At 33.8% G+C, this 22,600-nt stretch overlaps 1 protein-coding gene and 1 long non-coding RNA gene across 2 annotated transcripts; both read right to left on the bottom strand.

The window, feature by feature from the left end:
• Positions 1 to 1,360: 1,360 nt before the first annotated feature.
• On the bottom strand, positions 1,361 to 2,758 carry LOC132751902 (uncharacterized). Its single transcript, XR_009628738.1, has 2 exons — positions 2,599 to 2,758; positions 1,361 to 2,107 (listed from the first exon to the last, which is right to left on the bottom strand). It is a non-coding gene; the product is annotated as an uncharacterized LOC132751902 (long non-coding RNA).
• Positions 2,759 to 15,685: 12,927 nt separating this feature from the next.
• Positions 15,686 to 17,757, bottom strand: LOC132751901 (uncharacterized). Its single transcript, XM_060742115.1, has 3 exons — positions 17,222 to 17,757; positions 16,247 to 16,406; positions 15,686 to 15,978 (listed from the first exon to the last, which is right to left on the bottom strand). The coding sequence occupies exons 1-3, from the start codon at positions 17,682 to 17,684 to the stop codon at positions 15,693 to 15,695; spliced, it is 909 nt and encodes a 302-aa protein (XP_060598098.1). The 5' UTR covers positions 17,685 to 17,757; the 3' UTR covers positions 15,686 to 15,692.
• Between the last annotated feature and the right edge of the window lie 4,843 nt (positions 17,758 to 22,600).

The raw sequence follows: 22,600 nt of genomic DNA, 5'->3' as shown, positions 1-22,600 counted from the left end.
TGTTAGCTCACCTGTCACAAAGTGACAGGGTGAGCTTTTGTGATCGCTTTTCGTCCGGCGTCCGTCCGTAAACTTTTACTTTAAATGACATCTTCTAATAAATCACTAAGCCAATTTCATCCAAACTTCACAGGAATGTTCCTTTGGTGGTCACCTTTAAAAATTGTTCAAAGAATTTAATTCCATGCAGAACTCTGGTTGCCATGGCAACCGAAAGAAAAAACTTTAAATATCTTCTTTTAAAAAACCAAAAGAGCTAGAGCTTAGATATTTGGCATGAAACATCTTCTAGTGAGTGTCTACCAATTTTATTCAAATAAAAGCCCTTGGGTCAAAATTGGCCCCGCCCCAGGGGCTCATTGATTTTCCCTATATGCATATAGTAAAAACTTAAAAAACCTTCTTTTAAAGAACTCAAAGAGCTAGAGCTAAGATAGTTAGCATGAAACATGTTCTAATGGGTGTCTACCAAGTTTGTTCAAATAAAAGCCCTGAGGTCAAAATTGGCCCCGCCCCAGGGGGTCATTGATTTTCCCTATATGCATATAGTAAAAACTTAAAAAACTTCTTTTAAAGAACTCAAAGAGCTTGAGCTAAGATATTTATCATGAAACATGTTCTAATGGGTGTCTACCAAGTTTGTTCAAATAAAAGCCTTGGGGTAAAAATTGGCCCCGCCCCAGGGGGTCATTGATTTTCTTTATATGTGTATAGCAAAAACTTAAAAAATCTTTTTTGAAAAAAACCAAATAGCTAGAGTTTAGATATTAAGCATGAAACATCTTCTATTAAGTGTCTACAACGTTGTTCAAAGTAAAGCCCTGGGGTCAAAACTGGCCCCGCCCCAAGGGTGTCATTGTTTTTAACTATATGTGTACAGTAAAAACTTAAAAAACTTCTTTTAAAGAACTCAAAGAGCTTGAGCTAAGATATTTATCATGAAACATGTTCTAATGGGTGTCTACCAAGTATGTTCAAATAAAAGCCTTGGGGAGGAGATCATTGTTTTTCATTATATGTGTGTAGTAAAAACTTAACATCATGAAACATCTTCTAATAAGTGTCTTCCAAGTTTGTTCAAATAAAAGCCCTGGGTTTAAACTGGCCTTGCTCCGGGGGGCCTATATACAGGTGAGCGACCTCAGGGCCATCATGGCCCTCTTGTTTACATCGTTACCGATGTAAAAATTGTTTACATCGTAATCCACTGTAACAAACCGGATGCAGCTAATATGAACATTACTCCGAGAGATCTTAACATCAAAAGATACTACATTACAAGCTTTCAAAATGTTTACTTTGCATCGATGGTCATAAGAATGCGAAGTTTTAGGATTTTTTTTGGAAAAAAAACAAAAACAAACTGTATTTCATTTAATACATACATCACAAATAATGATATTTACTCAAGGACTTCCACTGAGGTAAAAAAAACAACACAAAAACTTGCAACAAAAAATGAAATTCTTATATAAATCATTTGAAATTGAAAAGAAAAATCTGCAAAGAATGATAAAGAATTAAATTGAATTAAATTGAATATCGACTTGTGATACGATTTGTAAGTCAATTTGAGTGAAAATCGTTGCAAAGCTTTTCATTGTTTTTGGCCTTTTGCACGAATAATCAATTATTCGGAAAGATCTTAAAATTTGCACATGGATAGATACATTGTATTGGCCCAGACCTACATTAATGGTACACGAGTCTAGGTAAGAATGTTTCCAGTCCCGTCATGTCAAAAGCCTCAGTGGAGTCCTTTTAAGAAATAAAGAGATAGAGACATCCTTGTCCATTACCAGTCGTCCTGGTGGATGGAGGTTATTTGCCAACGATGCTAGCACTTGAGTAGTTTTGTTGCAAGAGAAACCCAGAGAAGGTACTGTAACCATGTCCGTATACCTTCTGTCCAGCGTCAATATTGTGGATCGAAACATCGTCCCCTTGATTCAGTTGAAGCACTACTTCTTGGCTTCCAGTTCCGCCATTTTCAACATAAATACTCGAAACTGTCTTCGCATTGTGCATTATCTGGAAATGGTAAGGTACTCTACTTGTATCAGCCATTAGCGTTGTAGCGAAGACGTATGTTCCAGCGACAGGTGCCCTGTAAATTTAAATATATCATTATTCAAATTGTAACGGCATTTCTTTAACTCCATACAATAATAAGTTTATCTTTCTTGACATATGTTATGTATTTTACATACATGAATTGTATATGTGTTTTTAACACATACTGGCTATTTGATAAAATGCTACAAAACAAATAGTTTTTAAAAATTATTATTTCACATATATTGAGTTTTTAAAAACAGGTACATCTACTTGTAATGCTTGAAGCATATCTAATCATAATAGTAAACCCGATTAGATCAATGTGTCGCTGGTTCGATCCACGAGGAGGAGGAATTTGTGACAATTCATCGCAAACATTGAGTCTAAAGATCAGTGTCTCTCACTGCGTATTGAAAAAAGGGGGAATAGTAGTCGGTCACCGACCTTCCGGCGACTTATTGAAAACGAAATGCACAAACAAATCATATGTAGAAAACTTTTTTCAAATAGATAGACGTAAGCTAGGTCATTTTTTGATACCTAAAATCGCCTGCAAATACGTTGTATCCGTTTCCAATATTCGTTGTCACGTGATCAAAAGTAATAACCTGATGAACCCCAGGATTCTCCACGTGGTTGTTTAAATATGCAAAGAATGCAACATTCTGTTCGTTCTCACGCTTTTCAATTGACTGTTTTTCTGGAGAAAAAAATAATAACCGAACGTTACGACTTTGTTTTTGATGCCACATTGCATATTCTATATGTAACCTTAGTTACGCGGACTTCATTTCTTTAGCATCCTTTCTAAAAACAATATTGTTTAATTTCTCTTTTCAGCAAACTTGAAAATGTTGCGGGCTCGGTGTTCATGGACAATACAGTATTGTACAAGCTACTATCCACGAACCTAGCACAGGCTTAAGCAGAATTCATCATTAAACATGAAATGGTAAAATACCATCTGCAGTTGTACTCATACGATTGTTATCAGGAAACTTTCAATATAACACGTTAGTGCCATTCCATGATAAGTAGCGAATGATCCCGAGGAAAAGGAATCATCTGTGTTTTAAACGAGAAAACAATGCGCGGAACTAAATAAAAAGAAACTTTGAAAGGGGATCAGCTCCTGTCTAGGCTATGAAACCGGCATATCAAAAAGTCAAATTTATAATCAAAGGGCTGCAACCTCTGTGGTATTTTCTGATCTTTGCAATCTAAATCATACTGACTATCTGTATGTATTTTCCTGTATAAGTTTATTTTTATATACTATAATTAATCTTACGCAGCGACTGCGCCTATAACAGTTTGAGATTGATACATATGGAATTTTGCATGACTAGCGTTGCATCAAAAATCATTTTAGCCACACTTTATCCTTGCATATTGTGGCTACTTCCTTAAAAAAGACACTTAAAAAAAGTTGCCCTCGACTAGGATTTGAACCTTAGGCCTCTCACACCCTAAACGAGCGCGCTACCTCTGCACCACGGTGAAGTAATACATATGTAGCTTGAATAAAAAACAAGTACATTGTAATTCTAAATTGAGAATTTCCATTTCGTGTTTGTTATCCTTACTAATTTCGAGGTATTTTGTTCACGATAAACCTGTTGTTTAACACTGATGAAAATAATTTAGCGAAAATCTTCTCGCCATGTATATATTCTACTACTCGACAGTCAGATTTATTTGTGTACTACGCTCTGGAATATTCGGTAATCCGGTAATCGACATAGCTAAAAATAGCATTTTCATTGATTAAGATTTACGGAAATAGCCGAACATATTTCATTGGGTAAAAAAGATATTCATCCGCGAAATTTGTGATTGTAACCTCATTTTTCTATTGACTACTCTTAACTTTTAATGCACTGTAATTCGTTAAATGCCTACATTAACTAGAAATGTGTCCATAGGACACGGATGCCCCCACACGCCACTGTTCTGTCAATCTTATGACTCTAGGTCAAATATTTTTTGGACTACATGTGCCACAAGTTGAAAACTAAAAATCAACAAAGGGCCATAATTCTGTTAAATTTGGTCGCAGCAAAAATTCCTTCCTTTACTACCATCTACACATTAAGGTTGTTCATCCCTGTAAGTTTAAGCAAAATCTGCCATCCTGTTTAAGAGGAGTTCAGAGCAACAGATAAGCTTTTAAAGTGAATTGGGTATTACTCCATCATTTCCTTTGGAATTGGATATTGGCTCCATTTAATTGGGTATTCCAAAACTCGATACCCTATGATTTCAAGATTAATTGGGTATTCAATTATGAAGATATGAATTTTATAGTTTCAGTATCAATAAAATTTAAACTGTTTTAAAAAGAAAATAGGATTAACAATTTACCAGAACTTTTCACAATTGTTTTATTTTTTATATAAAATGCTCATGTTATATTTCATAATATTTTTAACAAGTTCGTTTTCCGACTGATTTTTTTATTAAATGTATTTACGACTGTTTTGTTTCAAATCATTTTCCCTTTTGTACGACACCATATTGCTTTCAAAGCGTCTATTGATACAGCTGGGACCTACTTATTGACGGTCTCCGCAAAATCAACGGTCTCTGCACAGCCTGTAAAGACCGTCGACCTGAGTAGACAAATCGACGGACTCATGCTTTATTGATATGGCTTAGTCGGTCTTTGGAGACCGGGGACCGTCGAAGACCGGAGACCGTTGATTAGTTAGCATTGATTCGGGAATATTCGGATAGCATGCATATCGATATAATTTGTCCAAAACTACGAGCGTACGACAGTTTAATTTTGCGGTGATGAAAATGACAATACGCACGGGTTTTTTAGACAATTGCGTATTTTATTTTTTTTAATGGGTTTTGATACGCATTCTTAAAAAATCAATTGCGTATTTTATAAAATTAATTGCGTAAATACGCAAATACGCACCTTATCTGTTGCTCTGGGAGTTGCGTTCACAAAATTTCTACATAGTATATAATGAAAAAATCAACAAAGGGCCATAATTCTGTTAAATTTGGTTGCAGCAAAAATTCCTTCCTTTACTGCCATCTACACATTAAGGTTGTTCATCCCTGGAAGTTTAAGCAAAATCTGTCATCCGGTTTAAGAGGAGTTGCATTCACAAAATTTCTACATAGTATATAGTGAAAAAATCAACAAAGGGCCATAATTCTGTAAAATTTGGTCGCAGCGAAAATTCCTTCCTTTACTACCATCTACACCTTAAGGTTGTTCATCCCTGTAAGTTTAAGCAAAATCTGCCATCCGGTTTAAGAGGAGTTGCGTTCACAAAATTTCTACATAGTATATAGTGAAAAAATCAACAAAGGGCCATAATTCTGTTAAATTTGGTCGCAGCAAAAATTCCTTCCTTTACTACCATCTACACATTAAGGGTGTTCATCCCTGTAAGTTTAAGCAAAATCTGCCATCCGGTTTAAGAGGAGTTGCGTTCACAAAATTTCTACATAGTATCTAGTGAAAAAATCAACAAAGGGCCATAATTCTGTTAAATTTAGTCACAGCGAAAATTCCTTCCTTTACTACCATCTACACATTAAGGTTGTTCATCCCTGTAAGTTTAAGCAAAATCTGCCATCCGGTTTAAGAGGAGTTGCGTTCACAAGATTTCGGGACGTACGGACGGACTGACGGACGGACGGACGGACAAGTGCAACGCTATATGCTCCCACATTGTGGGGGCATAAAAATTATTCTTTCCTTTACATTGCTGGTTTTTAAGCAGTTCTGAGTGAGAACTACTTTGCGTTGTTAGGTCTGTTAGGAAATTTTGTGTTAGACCGTGGATGTTAGCTTTGTATTTACTGATCTTGCGATCAGAAAATACAAAAACCAGCAACAAGGGTGGTTATAAATGTACAGTATTCAACTAAGGAATACATAACTCACCAAACTAGAAAAGAAAGAACTAAAAGTACTACACACACAACAAAAAATCAAAGGGCTGAACCAAGAATATGTGCCGTCTTATCATTGTTTGCACTGTTCGCTTTTCAGTCGGTACATAATTATATTGCAACTTTTTTCTAAAAAGAAAGAAATGTATTTTTTACAAATTTTAATATTTGGGCCCAAATTTCTTTTAGCGTGTTAATGGGAAAAAAAAATAAATTTTCGTTTTAAATCGATAGTCCCAAATAATAAATGTTTAAAAAATTTTATACCCTGATTTAATTTTGGAAAAATTTCCCAAAAGAAGAAAAGAAGAAAAAGAAAACCCCAAAGTTTTGAGTAAACTAAAGAAAAAGTCTTAATTTCTAACTCCTTTGGGGAAAGTCCTGTTCCCCAGATCTTTCTTCATCTTCAATTTTCCCCCTTTCCCCCAAAGCTTTAAAATCGTGATGAATGTTTTAATAACTTGGTTGGCCCCTTTTTCTGTTAAAACCCTTTTTTTTCGTTTTTTTTTAAAAAAATTTTTTTTCCCCGATTGTTTTTTTCCTTGACTTACATATTGGGACACGAGCAGCAGTTTTTTTATTTTACATCATCCTGTTCCTCAATTGTTTCTATCAAACTAGAAATCTGACTTTGTTGATCTGTGACCAAGGTCTCTAAAGCTTGGACGCGTTGTTTAAGCTCCATATTTTCATGTTCTCGCGTTCTATCCCGAAATTCGAGAAATTCCATCCGTTTGACAAGATTCTCATAGAAAGTATCTCTTTCATCAATACTACTGTCCTTGTTTTCAGCGTTCACATATGTTAAAATTATAAGCAGCTCTAGGACTAGGCCCATGAAACGCGCATTTTTAACTCCATTATTTATTCTATATTTATCATTATTTCTAAAGGCACAACAGCACAAATAATTGACAGATAACAAAATCAAAATCGTGAGTTAGATTAGATAGATAAGATGCAGCCGTTTTTCTCATTTCACAAATTGGGACACTTTTTGTAAAGAGTGTACAATGTACATACATAGATGCCACTAAAGACAAAATATGAACACAACTGTACAAGGGTCTTTCCTTTATTAAAGGACACTTATTTGTTTTAAAAGGCTTTGTATCTAAAATTATTAGATATAAAGACATACATGTAGCAATACTTCCAAACTTATAAATTTCCCCATAAAGTCGCTGTTGACAACATTACTTAAAAATAAAAAATGCATGCAATTTTATTAATTTTTAAACAGTCTTGTTTACCATGCTGTTACAGGTTCTGTACGATGTAATTAAGGATGTACCACACTAAAGTGAAATTTTATATACATGTATGTATATCACTATTCTTCTAAAATTTCAAACATCCAAGAATATGTTCAATATGTTTATTATTGCAAATGTTTATGCGCATTATATGTAATCATTAAAATAAATGCATTCATTTCGTATTGAAAGATTTGGCTTAGACTTTATAGAAAATAAATTTCTAATTACATCCCTTTATTTGCCGGTAATATCTTCACAAATAATGCTTTTTGAAACTTACAATATTGATAAATCTTCATTTGAGCATCAGATTTATGATATACAACCATAAAAAAAATTGAGTTACAGTATCTTTACGTGGTCTTTAAGTGGTGAAATTGAACGGAGTAATTTATTATTTTTACATCTAAAGCCATTTTTAGGAGGAAGAGGAAAGACCTTTAAAATGTTTGAATTGTATCATAGTTTTCGGACCTTACTGTTGAAAACGTGTCAAAGTTAAATCGTTCGCACATATATGCACAGTGCGTTAACTGGAGTGCATGATTGTATTAGTTAACCGCACTCCAGAGCATGCCTATTGTTTGGCTTATTGCGACGGACGCGCCCTCAGGCGCGTTCAGAGCTAAGTCATCTACACATGGGATTTCGTCGGCTACAATCGCGCAAAGTGTCCTAAACCGATTAACAGCCCAAGAAATAGTACATGAATTTGATCCTTCAAAACTCCCATACTTTGTCGGGATATCTTAAAATCTTCCATATTTAGCCTTTTCAATTTCAAATTAAGTTATCCAAATTAAAATATGAACGTATATTATTGATAAAACGTTGTAGTCCCGTAGTATTATTGCCAATATGCAAATTACTGCCGAAACGATTTTTACCGCTGTCGAAAAAGTAGGACAGCAATTATACTACAATAAAGGTTGTAAGCTCTGAGTTCCAAGACATTATTAGTAGGAAATAAATATTTCTACTTTATACAAAACATTATTATTAACAATCAAAGATTTTCGTGACTCTAGGATAAACTCGCGCATTAATAAAAGAAGAACTATTTTCGTGACTCATACAGCTGGTTTAGCTGAATATTCAGCAGTTATTAATAAATTAGATACAGTACAATGGTAAGTATAAATATCTATTTTTGAAAATGCATGTAAGAAGAGAGTTTTTCAACACTTTACCACCATGTAGTCTTTCATGGTAAAGAAGTTATAATATCAGTTATACTTCCGATTCTTGTGGTTTGTTTACATACTTTTCTAGGTCACGTTATTCTAAAAATAGATTCTGCTTCACCTGGCCTGATTTTTGGACAGGCGATTAGGAGTACACATTATACATGTAATAAACCAGCGGATACATACTTTGTTTACATGCAATACTTTAAGAAATTCTATACAATTGTAAGAAGCAAACAAGTTGAAAATGGAATTTAGTGTGAAATTGAAAAGGACAACTAAACACTGTAGCGCTTAAGTGACATTTAAATTAAAATAAAAACGATGTGCTCTGGCCTCTACATCTTTACCTTGTAAATAAAATACACTTTTAATTGCTGATGATTTTAACTAAAACTTTTTTAATGAGACATATCCAAGAGAAATAAAAATACAAATGACTTATATTTTATTGTCTATATGCCCACTTTGATATAACACGAAGCAATTCTAAATAGCATTCTCAAATGTATAATGTATTATGCTTGTAGTTTATTTGCGTGGTTTTATTTTAGAAATATTTCGTTGACAGTATTTGTTTTCTATTTACATATCATTTCTTGGAATAAATCGATAAGGACACTGATTTACAAGTTTGACTAGAGTTTTTAGGCATAAATTTCATTCTGTATTTAAGTGCTTGAAAGTAGAAAATCTGAATTGTATGGGACACAAAATATATTGCTCTACAAATCTCGAACTTGTATGGAACAAATTTTCTTTGTTATATATTTTGTGTTTTGTTTTTGTTTTGTTTTGTTTTTCTAAAAAAAAGCCTTAATGTCTCTCCGGTTGCATGTCCGTCGCATTCAGTGCTGCAGCACTTTGATTTTTTCTTGGTGTTTACTTTTTGTGACGCAGAAAGGATTATAGCGATAGAAATATCATATTAAGACGCTCGTTCATTGGTTACCCTTTTCTTGGGTTTTATATAGTGACAACTGGGAACGTATTTTTACTTTTGCATATGGTGCAAAAGAGAAAGAACATCAAAACACGAGGCAATCTTATTTTACTCTGGAGGGGTCTATGCCCACTCGTACAAATCGGATAGCCTCGTGTTTCGATGCTCTTTATGAGAAGCTATATTCATTAAAAACTAAAGTAATGCCATAGAAGCCCAAGTCGGGTGAACTCGGCAACTGGGATGATTATATGTACACAATAATCTAACATTCAGCAGAATTTCTAAATTTCTATTGTACTAATTAGAAATGATTTGGGGAGACCTAATTTATGTACAGACTTATAAGTTTAATGCAACTTGATCACGCTGGGGCCAAAACCAATGTTTCTGTACATGATATAGTGTTGTTGTCCCGTAAAGGATATAAGGTCAGTTGCATTTCGGACAAACTGATCTACTATGTTTGTATAAGTTCTCACATTAGGAACGATTTAATAAATTAACCAAACCGACCAGATATGTTCATCGGTAGAGTACGTGACTATATTGGCAACAGAGGTGTTCATAATTTACATGTAGTTATCCTATATGGAGGCGACCTCTGAGAAATAAGGACTTTTACTGGTATATGTACTACAAGAAATGTCAAGTCGAAATGGATCTTTTGATATCCATATTACAATAAATAGAAAAAGATTTGCTAGTATAACACCAGTTTTCAATAATTCACCGAAAATGGATATTTGCCTCGAGGTATATGTATATAGATATAGTTTTTGGGGAGGCTATGCCGACCCAATGTTAATAACCGTCCGTCAAATCTAACTGCCGCGGTAATCAGGTCAAAAAATAGTACCTTGATTTTTTCTAAGCTGACTCATCACTCATCACAGACATTTACAATATGAAAATATTTTCATTCTTTAATTTCATATCTGCAATTTGTAAAGATAATAATTCTCGATTTTTGTTTGTTATTTTTTCAAAATCACTACTCCGTGACGTCATACTGCCGCGGTAATCAGGTTTAGGCATACGTACGTTGGTAATAAATAGTTCTGGTATGAAAACCCTTCTATATAATAACTTTATCAATATTTTTTAAACAAAAAGCATAAATGAAAATTTATAGATGCTTTAATTAGGTGGCAAATATTCTTTATTATTTTTGATAACAATTTTCCAATTACTACGCAGCGACCAACTGTTTATGACGGGTCATTAACTAGAACGTTGCAACACCGTAGTTTCAATATCATGCATGTTCTTTTGTTGTTATAAACCATTAATAGTCCTTAATATTTTTTTAAAGACAAATAAAAAGACAAACAATGGTAAACTGTCGCTTACATCAGAGACATGGATCATGCTTGCGTGATAACTAAGGAAAACTAACTTATTAGTACACCTTAGGAGGCTGTACGCGAAAAACGCTCATTAACCGCTATATCATATAGCTGTTAGTAAATACATGTATTTTGCATACATTTAGAACTAAAAATTCACTAATGGTGATGAACATATAGTTTGAAAACATTATATTCTTAAACCATGTATCGCCGAAAAAAAAACTATTTAACTACAAAATCCGTAAGGACCCTCCCACAAAATTTCACCACAAGATTACATTTAATATTAGCAAAATAAAAAAAAGCAATACTTATATTTCATCTTACATAATTCATTAATCAAACTTTTAACATAAAAGTATCTTTTAAAAATATGTCTGGCAATTGACAGATCCCTACTCTGATCTTTTATTTGTAAAGGAATAAATTTAAACATGTGCTCTTTTTTTTCAGGAATATTTTGTAGTGAAAGTCTTAATATATCCACTAATCTAATTATTAGAATTAGACAGGTCAGGGATTTATACAACCAGTAGTTTAGTTATCTACGCTCATTTAAATCCCAATAGAAACATTCAAATATTTGGGGTAAAAAACATGACCAAAGTACCTAGTAGTCGTTTACCCGGTGGTGATCCCATTAAACTGATTATAGATTCGAATAGGAAACACAAATAGAAACATGTGTTTCGGTACAACAAAAATCGGAAGTAAAGTGAACAGTTAAATGACAGAAATATGTGGTCAAATATGTTTTAACAAGGAAATAATTATTTCAGAGAAAGACGCAAAGATCAGTTTTCAATCAAATGAATGACCCCGTATTGTGTAATTAGAAAGTTTATTCAATTCTAGGGCAACGAATCATAATTTGATAGTCCATGTGTAATAAAATTTTCAATACAGATTATGAGATACATAAAAATATTAAAGAATAAGAAGCTTTAAAAAAACAAAACAAAAAAAACGCATATATATACGAATGACTTACAGTCGAGCATCGGAAATTCATCAACATATCTTACGAAATTTTAAATTGAAAACGATATTTGCGCGCGCTGAAGTGATTTATGTTTATTTGAATAAATCGAATAAAAAGAAGTTATATGTTTGTGTTCTAAAAATAATTGGCGGCATAAGACGAATTTCGTTTTCATTTTACAACACTTGAAAAATTACTACAGAAAATATGTTGTTGTTTTTTTGCTTTGTTTTCAACAAGAGTGTGTGTTTAAAGTTCATTTATTCTCGGCACCGGAATAACCATATGTCCGAGATTATAGCATCGGGGACGTCTTTTTCAAGCAGAATCTTCCTGGTAGCCCATTCTTCGTTCGTAAGTGGTAAAGGAGACGACAGTACTGTCAAGGCATCAACTTCCTGACTGACGACAACAAAAACGGCATTCATTAGCGCCAAACCTCCAGAGTAAGTTACGACAGGTCAACCAATCACCTCTGGTACTTGAGATGACCTGACCTTGACCTGCCGTGTGCCTTCTCCGCGACGTGCATACCTCTGGAGGGATTTGGAGAAGTTTCAACAAAAACCTCCAAAACACGCTTTTTATAACACCATTCATAGCACTGACGCTTCGATGTTCTCATCTATTTGTGGGAAATGGTCGACAAGGAAAACCTACGTTATAACCGCACATCCTGTTAACAACAGATTTACCGCAGTATATATTTCAAGCTAGTGAGGTTTGAAATCTATCGATTAACTACCATAAGTTGGTAAAAAAAGAAGATATAACTTCCTGATCAATTTTCACTTACGTTGATTCAATTTTGAATAAGCTTTGCAGATATGTATTTTTCAAGAAATATTTAGCTTTAATATTATCCGAAGCCGTCAAAGTCAGCGACGAGTAATGAAATGAGAATAATTTCCTGAAACGTGATTTTATTCGAGATTTGCTTCGGGAGAAGACAACTTTCTGTCCGTAGAGCATGAATATTAATACTCATCACAAGACAGTGTCTTATTGATCTCAATTATGGTACATGTAAATATGTATAATTTTATGTTCAATTAAAATGTTGCTTATCTTGCAGTTGTTATTATCATTCAATGATATTAAAATGACATAAAGTATTTATGATGAACAGTCCTTGAATATTTTGATAAGGAACCGTCAGTTGTAAAATGGTATTATGATCTTATAATGAACAGTCGTCATACCTGCTGGTGTGTCATTTATAAATGGTTTTTAGGTTTTTCAAAATTTGCATGATTAACAATTGGAATGTAGACCCCAATGAAATGTTCTGGAATATTAACAAAATGAATAGTCAACCATATTAACCATATATATGAATGGCTGAGCGTTAAATGGCGCAATGTGCATATCTTCTTATTTAACAGCACATTTTAAGCAAAAAGAAAAGAAACTATAAGCCTGAAACATTCTGTCATAGCCTCCCCATCAGTACATTCAGTGCTTTGATTATTGTATTTTCTGAACGCAGTTCAGGAAATACAATGCTGACATTCAATCACTGGCACAGAATTTCACGACAAACCTAACAACAAGTACATAGTTCTCAGAACAGCTTATAACTAGCGATGTAAAAGAAAGAAATATTTTTATTTTGCTACAAGTATCCAACAAATAACAAGGCATTCAAAGTTTAAAAGTAGCGTTGGCTTATAGAATTGTCAATAAATGCACAATCACAAATTACGCGGATGAATATGATTTTAATCAATGAAAATGCTATTTTTAGCGATGTCGATTACCGAATACGACACAAATAAATCTGACTGCCGAGTAGTGGAATATATAGATTCTACATGTCGGACTGTTTGGGCGAGAAGATTTTCGCTAAATTATTTACTTCAATTTTTAACAACAGGTTTATCCTGAACAATATACCTCGAAATTAATAAAGGAAAACAAACCCGAAATGCAATGGAAGTTCTAAATTTAGAATCACCTGATTTTATTCAGGCATTGTTTGTAAAACATCTCCGTGGTGCAGGGGTAACGCGCCCGTTTAGTGTGTGAGAGGTCTGGAGTTCAAATCCCAGTCTAGGCAACTTTTTTATAAATTCTTTTTTAGTGTCTTTGTTGAGGAAGTAGCCATGATATGCAAGGATAAAGTGTGGCTGTCAGAAAAAATGAACATAAATGATTTTTTGATGCAACTCTAGTCTTGCAAGATGAATTATAGTACATAAAAATAAACTTATACAGGAAAATACATACAGATATACAGTACGATTTAGATTGCAAAGATCAGAAAATACCAGAGAGCTTGCAGCCCTTTGATTCATATCAAGGGAGCTGTTTGTTGTAAAATTGTTTTCACTTTGCGATATGAATTATTTCCCTTTGACCAGTTATAGCATTCCCTATTTTAGTTTAATTTATATGTATAGGCATATCGACACACAATTCAATAAGTTCCTGCAATCAACCAGTACTAAGCAATGAATGTAACGTTTCCTGATCGGGGAAACATTTGCTTTACCCTAACGGGGTTTGATAGTCCGGCACATTAACCTCTCGGCCATAGAAGATGTGTAAGCGGCCCGTTCAGGCTGCACACCATGTGACATCGCTTGCAATTAAGTGTGCCTGGCTATATCTTCTTGTAAAAATATTCGGTAAAGATTTACGAAGGTTTGCTAGTGTAATTATTTAAAACATTGATGTCGTGAATGTGAATTGGTATTTACAGCAGATATAAGAACATGTGTTGGGCTAACAATTCAGTCATCCAACTTCTAGACGAACAATGTCATTTTCTTTGGAACTGACATAAAATCTAGAGTTAAACACTGCAATGTTTTCATTTACCACCCTCAATTCACCGGAATTAGAAGTGGGTTATATTAATTCATTTTACTTGGGTATTTTGTATTTTAATAAATATATTTTTTTTGTTATCATTTTTATGCATCAAATTGAAATTAACCTGGATAAAGTTTTCTTTTACTTTTGTTATTCTGTATTTTTTTGCATAGTATCATTTTAAAGCCAAAATGTATCAAATTATCTTTTATGTATAAATTGGCTACTATGTGGAATTCAATGCTTGTAAAATAATTTTCAAGGAGGAAGCTCTTCTTTCTGTTGTCCACTTTTGTGTGTTATCTATATGTATTATAACGTTTTGTTTATTATATGAAAGCGTGTTGAAGTTTTTGGTTCATCATTTTATTATATCATGATCTATTCTAAGATAATAAAGACGCATTTTGTAAACCATTTGATGAAGGTCTAGACAAAGAACTTGTATGCAAACGTTCTCACCCCTGTTTTTCCAGAGTAATTAATTTGATTGTGCAAAATGAGTAAAGAGAAGAAAAAAAAACGTTGCAATGCTTTATACTCAAATCACACTAAGAATTGCACAAACAATCTGTATTCAATTCAATTCTGAGTAATTTCCTTGTTGTCATTTTCAGATATTTCCATTTCAAAAGATTAACTTGCTCAATGTAAGCATTTCAAATTATGTGTTTTTATTGTGGTTTTGTTGTTGATTTTTGTTGTTGTTGTTTTTTTTTGCCCCAGTTTAAAGCTTTTGTCTTCTTTGTCTTAAGCTATTGCGTGCATACATATTTCTTTATGTTAACAGGCTCTTACTTGCTATTTAAAATCACAACTTTATTGTCATTATTATAGAAACCATAAGCAGACAAAATAAGTAGAAACTCATTACGTGTAATAATAATTTAAATATTAGTTTTGACATCTCGTCGCTACACCTTATCATCGAAAAGATCGCAAGAAGATAGATATGGGACGATATTTAACATACTGTTTAAATGAAGCGCTAGCGTTGCTCAAATTTCCGTAATTTGAGAGTATTAGATTTGTAGAATTGAATGTAAATGGAAAAGAGTTTTGAACAACTCGGACTGCATTTCATATCGGAACACATACAATACTTCTAATAATTCTTTCGACACAAATAAGTAAATGTATAAGAAAATAAAGAAACATTCATGACCGTTTCTTTTATTTGCCAACAATGCCAGGACTTGAATAGTTTTGTTGCAGCAGAAATCCAGAGAAGGTACTGTAACCATGTCCATACACCGGCTGTCCAGCGTCAATATTGTGAATAGAGACATTGTCCCCTTGATTCAGCTGAAGAACTACTTCTTGACTTGCTGTCCCTCCGTTTGGAATGTAGATATTCGACACATACTGGGCATTTTGCATTATCTGGAAATGATAACCAGTACTGTATGAACCAGCCATCAACGTCGTTGCGAACACGTACGTTCCGGCGACAGGAGCTCTGTAAAATAAATATACAAGAGGGCCCTACATATAACCTCAAACCCTGGTATTTGCATTGTTTTCTTTAATACAAAAATATCTGAATGATTTGAAAAGTTTAAATTTTATGTATTTTAAACTGATTGTCGACTTTACACAAATGCTAGTACTTATTGAAATCTGCATTATTTTCCTCAATTCAAAAATAGTGTTCTTTTATATAAGTACTTGAATCATAATTAGCAAACTGTCTCAGATATGTTGATATGATGTGACCAAAATCATACCTGAAATCGCCTGCAAATGCGTTGTAACCGTTTCCAATATTAGTAGTCACGTGATCAAAAGCAATGATCTGGTGAACCCCTGGATTTTCGATGTGATTGGTTAAATATGCAAAGAATGCGACAGTCTGTTCGTTTTCGCGCCTTTGAATTGACCTTATATCTGAAAATATACAATTGAAAGTCATCAGATAAGCATTACTGCAACATCCAGCTAGAGTACGGAACGTTGGTGGTTCTACTCAGGTGTCCGCACTGAATTCTGTGTAAGCTTGTGCTTTCCAGTACCACCCCTTAACAGGCTCAATCAATCCGAGCCTTTTTGTATAGAAATAAAATTTTAACTATATTGTTGTAAGTAAAGCTGGATGAAATTTGAACAAAAAGAAAAACAACATTATATCTTATTAAACACTAAAATTGAAGTAAAAATATATTAAACATCTTTATTGTAATATGCTTTATCGTTTATTATTTTAATTATTATTTGTAAAACATTCTGATCAAAATATCAATGTTAAAAAACATGTTTAAGAATTAGATATGGTCATAATTTGTATAAGATACTATAAAGCATGAAGAAGAAAAAAAAAAAGAAAATTAAAATACGACAATTTAGATGGGTAAAGGACATTTATCAATCTCTATGACGTTACAATGAGTATCTTTATCACTGTAAATAACCAAGTATACTCCAAGAAACTGCACGACAGGTTTAGTTAAAATACACAGATTTGCAAGAAATGTACAATGATCGGAAGTATAGCATGTGCTTGTAATGGCAAGACAGGGTATATATTAAATTGTATAGACTCGCAAGATATGGTACATGTACCGAGTTTATGTACTGAGTTTATGCATTTCTAATATATGCATAGAGTTATAATAGTATTTCTTAAGTAAAACTAGATTCATTTAATAATACACATCGTTATAAAGATAATTGACAGAATTCGAACGAAATTTGATTATACTTACTTCTTTGAACGATCTTGTTCACAGTTCTTTCTTTGCCTCCATTCTCTCGTACTGTTGTGTGTTTATCACCCAGGTTCTTGATGAACTCTTCAACAACTTGAATTCGTTTCTTTTGAGACTTCATTTCAGTTTCTATCGCCCCGTTTGCCTTGTCACGTGATTCTAGATATTGTACACGATCATGCAACTGTTTATTTACATCTGCCTGTTTCTCAATTGTTTCTTGCAAACTTGAAATCTGACTTTGTTGACCTTTAACCAAGTTTTCTAAAGCAAGTATACGATGGTTAAGTTCCGTATTGACATTATCCCGAGCTTCGATATTTTCCATCCGTTTTATAAGCTCCTTATAGCCAGGGTCTCTTTCATCAACATCTTCTACGTTTTCAGCTTTTATATCGGGTAAACTTGCTAGAAATATCAGAAGAAGTCCGATTGTTGCAATGGAAACTTTCAATTCCATTATATAACCTATCGTTTCCTACTTCGTATGGCGCTGAATTATAGGTAATGACTAAAATTTGACAGAGTATTAACACGATGACCTCTTAAAGATAAGATCACCGACCGTCTTATGGCAAATTTCACATGTGGCTACACAAATATACACGATATACTTACATGAGAAAAGACACACTGAAAACAAAAGTTTTCATTCCGTTAGCTTCGTAATTTTTAGGGTCTGAATTTCTCTTACCATAATCTTCATATCCATTTGGTATTACTGATATTAAAAAGAGGATGCATGTTTTCAAAGTATATGTTGACAAAGCCTTACTATTCTCAAGGGCACCGGGCGGTCACTAATTTAATATACCATTCAACGTTTGCATTTTACATTCACGCATTTGGGATATTTACTGTACAGGCGTTGAGAAATACTTTCGAGCGCGTCTTGGTTTGACAGCTAGGGGTTGTTGTAAATTTGAAATAAATTCCCTAGAGGGATGCACGCACAGACACTTGCCCAGCAACATTTTATATCGACACGACATCAAACCGACATGGTTTTTTATGAGTCTTTATTGACGGCCCGATGTCACGGCTGCAAATAGGAATGATGTTGGTCCGACATCGGCAGCACAATATCGAGCAGGAATCTTAACGATATAGGCCTGATATTTCTTGCCTACATAGGGCCAACATCAAAACAATAGGGTTGCGATGTCAGCCAACAGAAGAAAGAAATCTCTTATATCCACACCGTATTACCGGCGCCAGTGATGGCAGATCACTGCAGTGATGACAGATAGCTGAAATTTACCGCTCGGTACAGGTAGGTTATAAATTTGGTTGGTATTATTATATTTCACAAATACGACCCATTTCATTGCTATGAAACTATTGTCCATTGACTGGAGATACTATTATGTAATTTTGGACTCGTTTTCCTGTTGAATATTGTGAGCAGGTTAAAAGTGTCAGCTTCGAAAAAAAAATCCGTGAAAATGTCTGTTTTTGTTGCAAATATCTCAGGTTTTAACTAAATGGCAGGATTTCGTGTTATTGATATAGACGTTCATCCATTGGGGTCGCGCAAGCTTAATATCTACCCCGTGAGTCTTTTCTTGAAAGTTTAACAGACGTTCAATCTGGTGCGGTCGAAGAAAAAATGCTGCCGTTGTACATAGGCAGATACTTATTTCAAAAGCTGCCGTCGATGGCGGAAATACCATGAAAGTGGCTAACATTCTGACAGAAAATCAAGGTCAATCTTTTATCAATTCCTCTACTCTTTGCGCCCTTGTAGTCGTAATTGAGACGTTAAACTATCATTTCTAATATGATCTCAAGATAGAAAAGTTATTAATGCGATATGTGCATAGAAAAAGCTTTTTAGCAACACGCAGTTACAATACAAAATGTGATGATTCAGTACGACCAAATTGCACTATAAATAGAGCAATTAACATGAAGAAATTCATTTTTCTATATTCATGCATGTGTGCTTGATTTGTTGTGTCTGCAGTTACATGCATACAATACCATATATATCTTAAGTTTAGCAGCGCATAATTCACTCCCTTTTCAAGACATAACGCCATTTGCATATTACAGCTGTAACTTCAGTAAGTGGATATTCATTTGCTAGCATATGACATTATTTTCTCGAGGTAATAGTGTTCATCGCTGTATGACATATAAAGGCTGAAATTTACTCAGTCGGCGTTAATGCTGCAGATTCGATGTAATAAAGTGGAGACTATTAACCTTGCAACTGACAAGATCTGTGGACATCAGTGTATCATAAAACAATGTTTGTTAATGTAAAATGTAGCTTAAGATAATATTATTGACAGTTCAAATGTTTTCCTATATTATCAAGTTCTTGAAAAACACGACAACGTGGATTCATTTCTTTAAATTTTCATGTTTGAAATCGTGTTGTATGTCCACAAGTTACTGTTAGTACTGTTGTTAATATTTAAGCATAGTAAATGTAACTCAAAGGCAAACTACAACACGATTTCAAAGTCAAGGTAAAAAAGAGCCAAGGTCAATTTGAGTTTGATAAACATGAAGGTCCTGTCCTTAAGAATGTTCTGTTAGAATATGAAGTCAATCCATTCAAAATTAATAAAGTTACAGCCAATAATGGCCAAAAAATGAAAATTTCAATAATTTGTCATTCAAAGTCAAGGTCATTTATGAGTGAAGGTCAATGTTTGTCTGGTTATTATAAAAGGCTATCCTTGAAGATTATTATGTTCAAGTTTGAAGACAATCCATTTAAAAATAACAAAATTACAGCCAATAATAGCCAAAAATATGAAAATTTCAATAATTTGACCTTCAAAATCAAGGTCATTTATGAATGAAGGTCAATGCCTGTTTAGTTATTTTAAAGGGTTTTCCTTGATAATTATTATGTTCAAGTTTGAAGACAATCCATTCAAAAATAACAAAGTTACAGCCAATAATAGCAAGATTTGGACATTTGACCTTGAAGACCAAGGTCATTTATGAATAAAGGTCAAGGTTAGTGTGGTCTACTGAAAGGTCTTGTTTCAAGCGTTGTTGTGGCCAAGTATGAAGACAATACACCAATAACTAAAAAAGTTATAAGTACACGATCATGCAACTGTTTATTTACATCTGCCTGTTTCTCAATTGTTTCTTGCAAACTTGAAATCTGACTTTGTTGACCTTTAACCAAGTTTTCTAAAGCAAGTATACGATGGTTAAGTTCCGTATTGACATTATCCCGAGCTTCGATATTTTCCATCCGTTTTATAAGCTCCTTATAGCAAGGGTCTCTTTCATCAACATCTTCTACGTTTTCAGCTTTTATATCGGGTAAACTTGCTAGAAATATCAGAAGAAGTCCGATTGTTGCAATGGAAACTTTCAATTCCATTATATAACCTATCGTTTCCTACTTCGTATGGCGCTGAATTATAGGTAATGACTAAAATTTGACAGAGTATTAACACGATGACCTCTTCAAGATAAGATCACCGACCGTCTTATGGCAAATTTCACATGTGGCTACACAAATATACACGATGTACTTACATGAGAAAAGACACACTGAAAACAAAAGTTTTCATTCTGTTAGCTTCGTAATTTTTAGGGTCTAAATTTCTCTTAATATAATCTTCATATCCATTTGGTATTACTGATATTAAAAAAAGGATGCATGTTTTCAAAGTATATGTTGACAAAGCCTTACTATTCACAAGGGCACCGGGCGGTCACTAATTTAATATACCATTCAACGTTTGCATTTTACATTCACGCATTTGGGATATTTACTGTACAGGCGTTGAGAAATACTTTCGAGCGCGTCTTGGTTTGACAGCTAGGGGTTGTTGTAAATTTGAAATAAATTCCCTAGAGGGATGCACGCACAGACACTTGCCCAGCCAACATTTTATATCGGCACGACATCAAACCGACATTGTTTTTTAGGAGTCTTTATTGACGGCCCGATGTCTCGGCTGCAAATAGGAATGATGTTGGTCCGACATCGGCAGCATAATATCGAGCCGGAATCTTAACGATATAGGCCTGATATTTCTTGCCTACAAGAAACAATAGGGTTGCGATGTCAGCCAACAGTAGAAAGAAATCGGTCTTATATCCACACCGTATTACCGGTGTGGTGTGAATTTTGTCAGACCCGTGAGAAACGTAAGACTTTACGGTCTGCGCATGCGCAGCTAGTTGTCGGACGGGGCCGTGAGAAATGTAAGACTTTCTGGTACAATTGTGTGTTAACCTCGTTTAGAAGCTCATTAATTAGTCCAAGTGTAGTTCTTCCTTTTATTCATGAGCATAGAGTTATTTTCTACGATATCTACTTTTATTTATCTGTGACAACGTACCGTGTGGATGAAATATTGTCCAAATCAGTGGCAGTCTTTCGGCATCGTTCGTTCCCGATGTCGAGTTGATGGAAAGTCCTCAAAGAGCTTTGATCAAGGTAAGCTTGTTTTGATTGTGGTAATTTCAAGCATCGATGAAAGTATGTTAGTTTTTATTTATGATTACAGGTACTGTAGGCCATGTCAGTCTATTTTAAATAATGGGCGGTATATGTAGCTCAACCTTTCGTTTCTTAATTTTGTTTTAGCCGACCAGCCAGTCGACATTTGTAGATCTAGGGGTATGGCACACTTAAGTTTACTGATATATTGTCTAATTATATGTATTTGATTTGAATAAGTGTCGGCTCGGCCCCGAGTCAGTTCGGCCCTATTCCAACTCGGCACGGATCAACTCCATAGTCAACTCGGCCCACTTAAAAATTTATTTATCTGATTATCAGTGTTAATGTATTGGTTTGTTTTATCACTCTCTGTTGTTGGAACCATATTATTGATATATGGACTTATTCACAAACGTTGAAAGACGTTTTCTTAAATTATTATTACATTTTTGGTAATAGAGTTTTCAATGATTTGGGATATATGAATTCATTACAATCCATCCTTGTGACATTGCAAAATACATTGCCTGTTAATAAATGCATTACATGTTGTTTTATGTAAAAAAAAAACTATATAAGATAAATAACAAACATTTAAAAATATTTTATATAATACGTAAACAAGTTTATATTTCTTTTTTTTATTGAATTTGAAGATCACTTTACAAACAAAAAGCATCATTTTGAAGGGAACACATTTGTATTATAATTTTATATTAATTTTTATCATGCAACTGCGATGATAACTGCTCGATAACACTTGACTGATAATTATTTTTGATATCAGGTTAGTAACCTGATATCAAAAATAAGCTCCCCTATTTTAACGGACTTGTTTCAATAGCTTATTAGCCTTTAATTCAACAATTTTATCTTATATCCTGACAAGTCTATTTGTTATTTTTATTCGTTTTCAATTTACAACAGATTAGACAGCGAATAGTTAA

The sequence above is a fragment of the Ruditapes philippinarum genome, unplaced genomic scaffold (assembly GCF_026571515.1).
Source record: "Ruditapes philippinarum isolate M1 unplaced genomic scaffold, ASM2657151v2 ctg285_1_1_1_1, whole genome shotgun sequence".
NCBI classification, from domain to species: Eukaryota; Metazoa; Mollusca; class Bivalvia; order Venerida; family Veneridae; genus Ruditapes; species Ruditapes philippinarum.
This window is presented reverse-complemented; position numbering and strand designations above follow the sequence as displayed.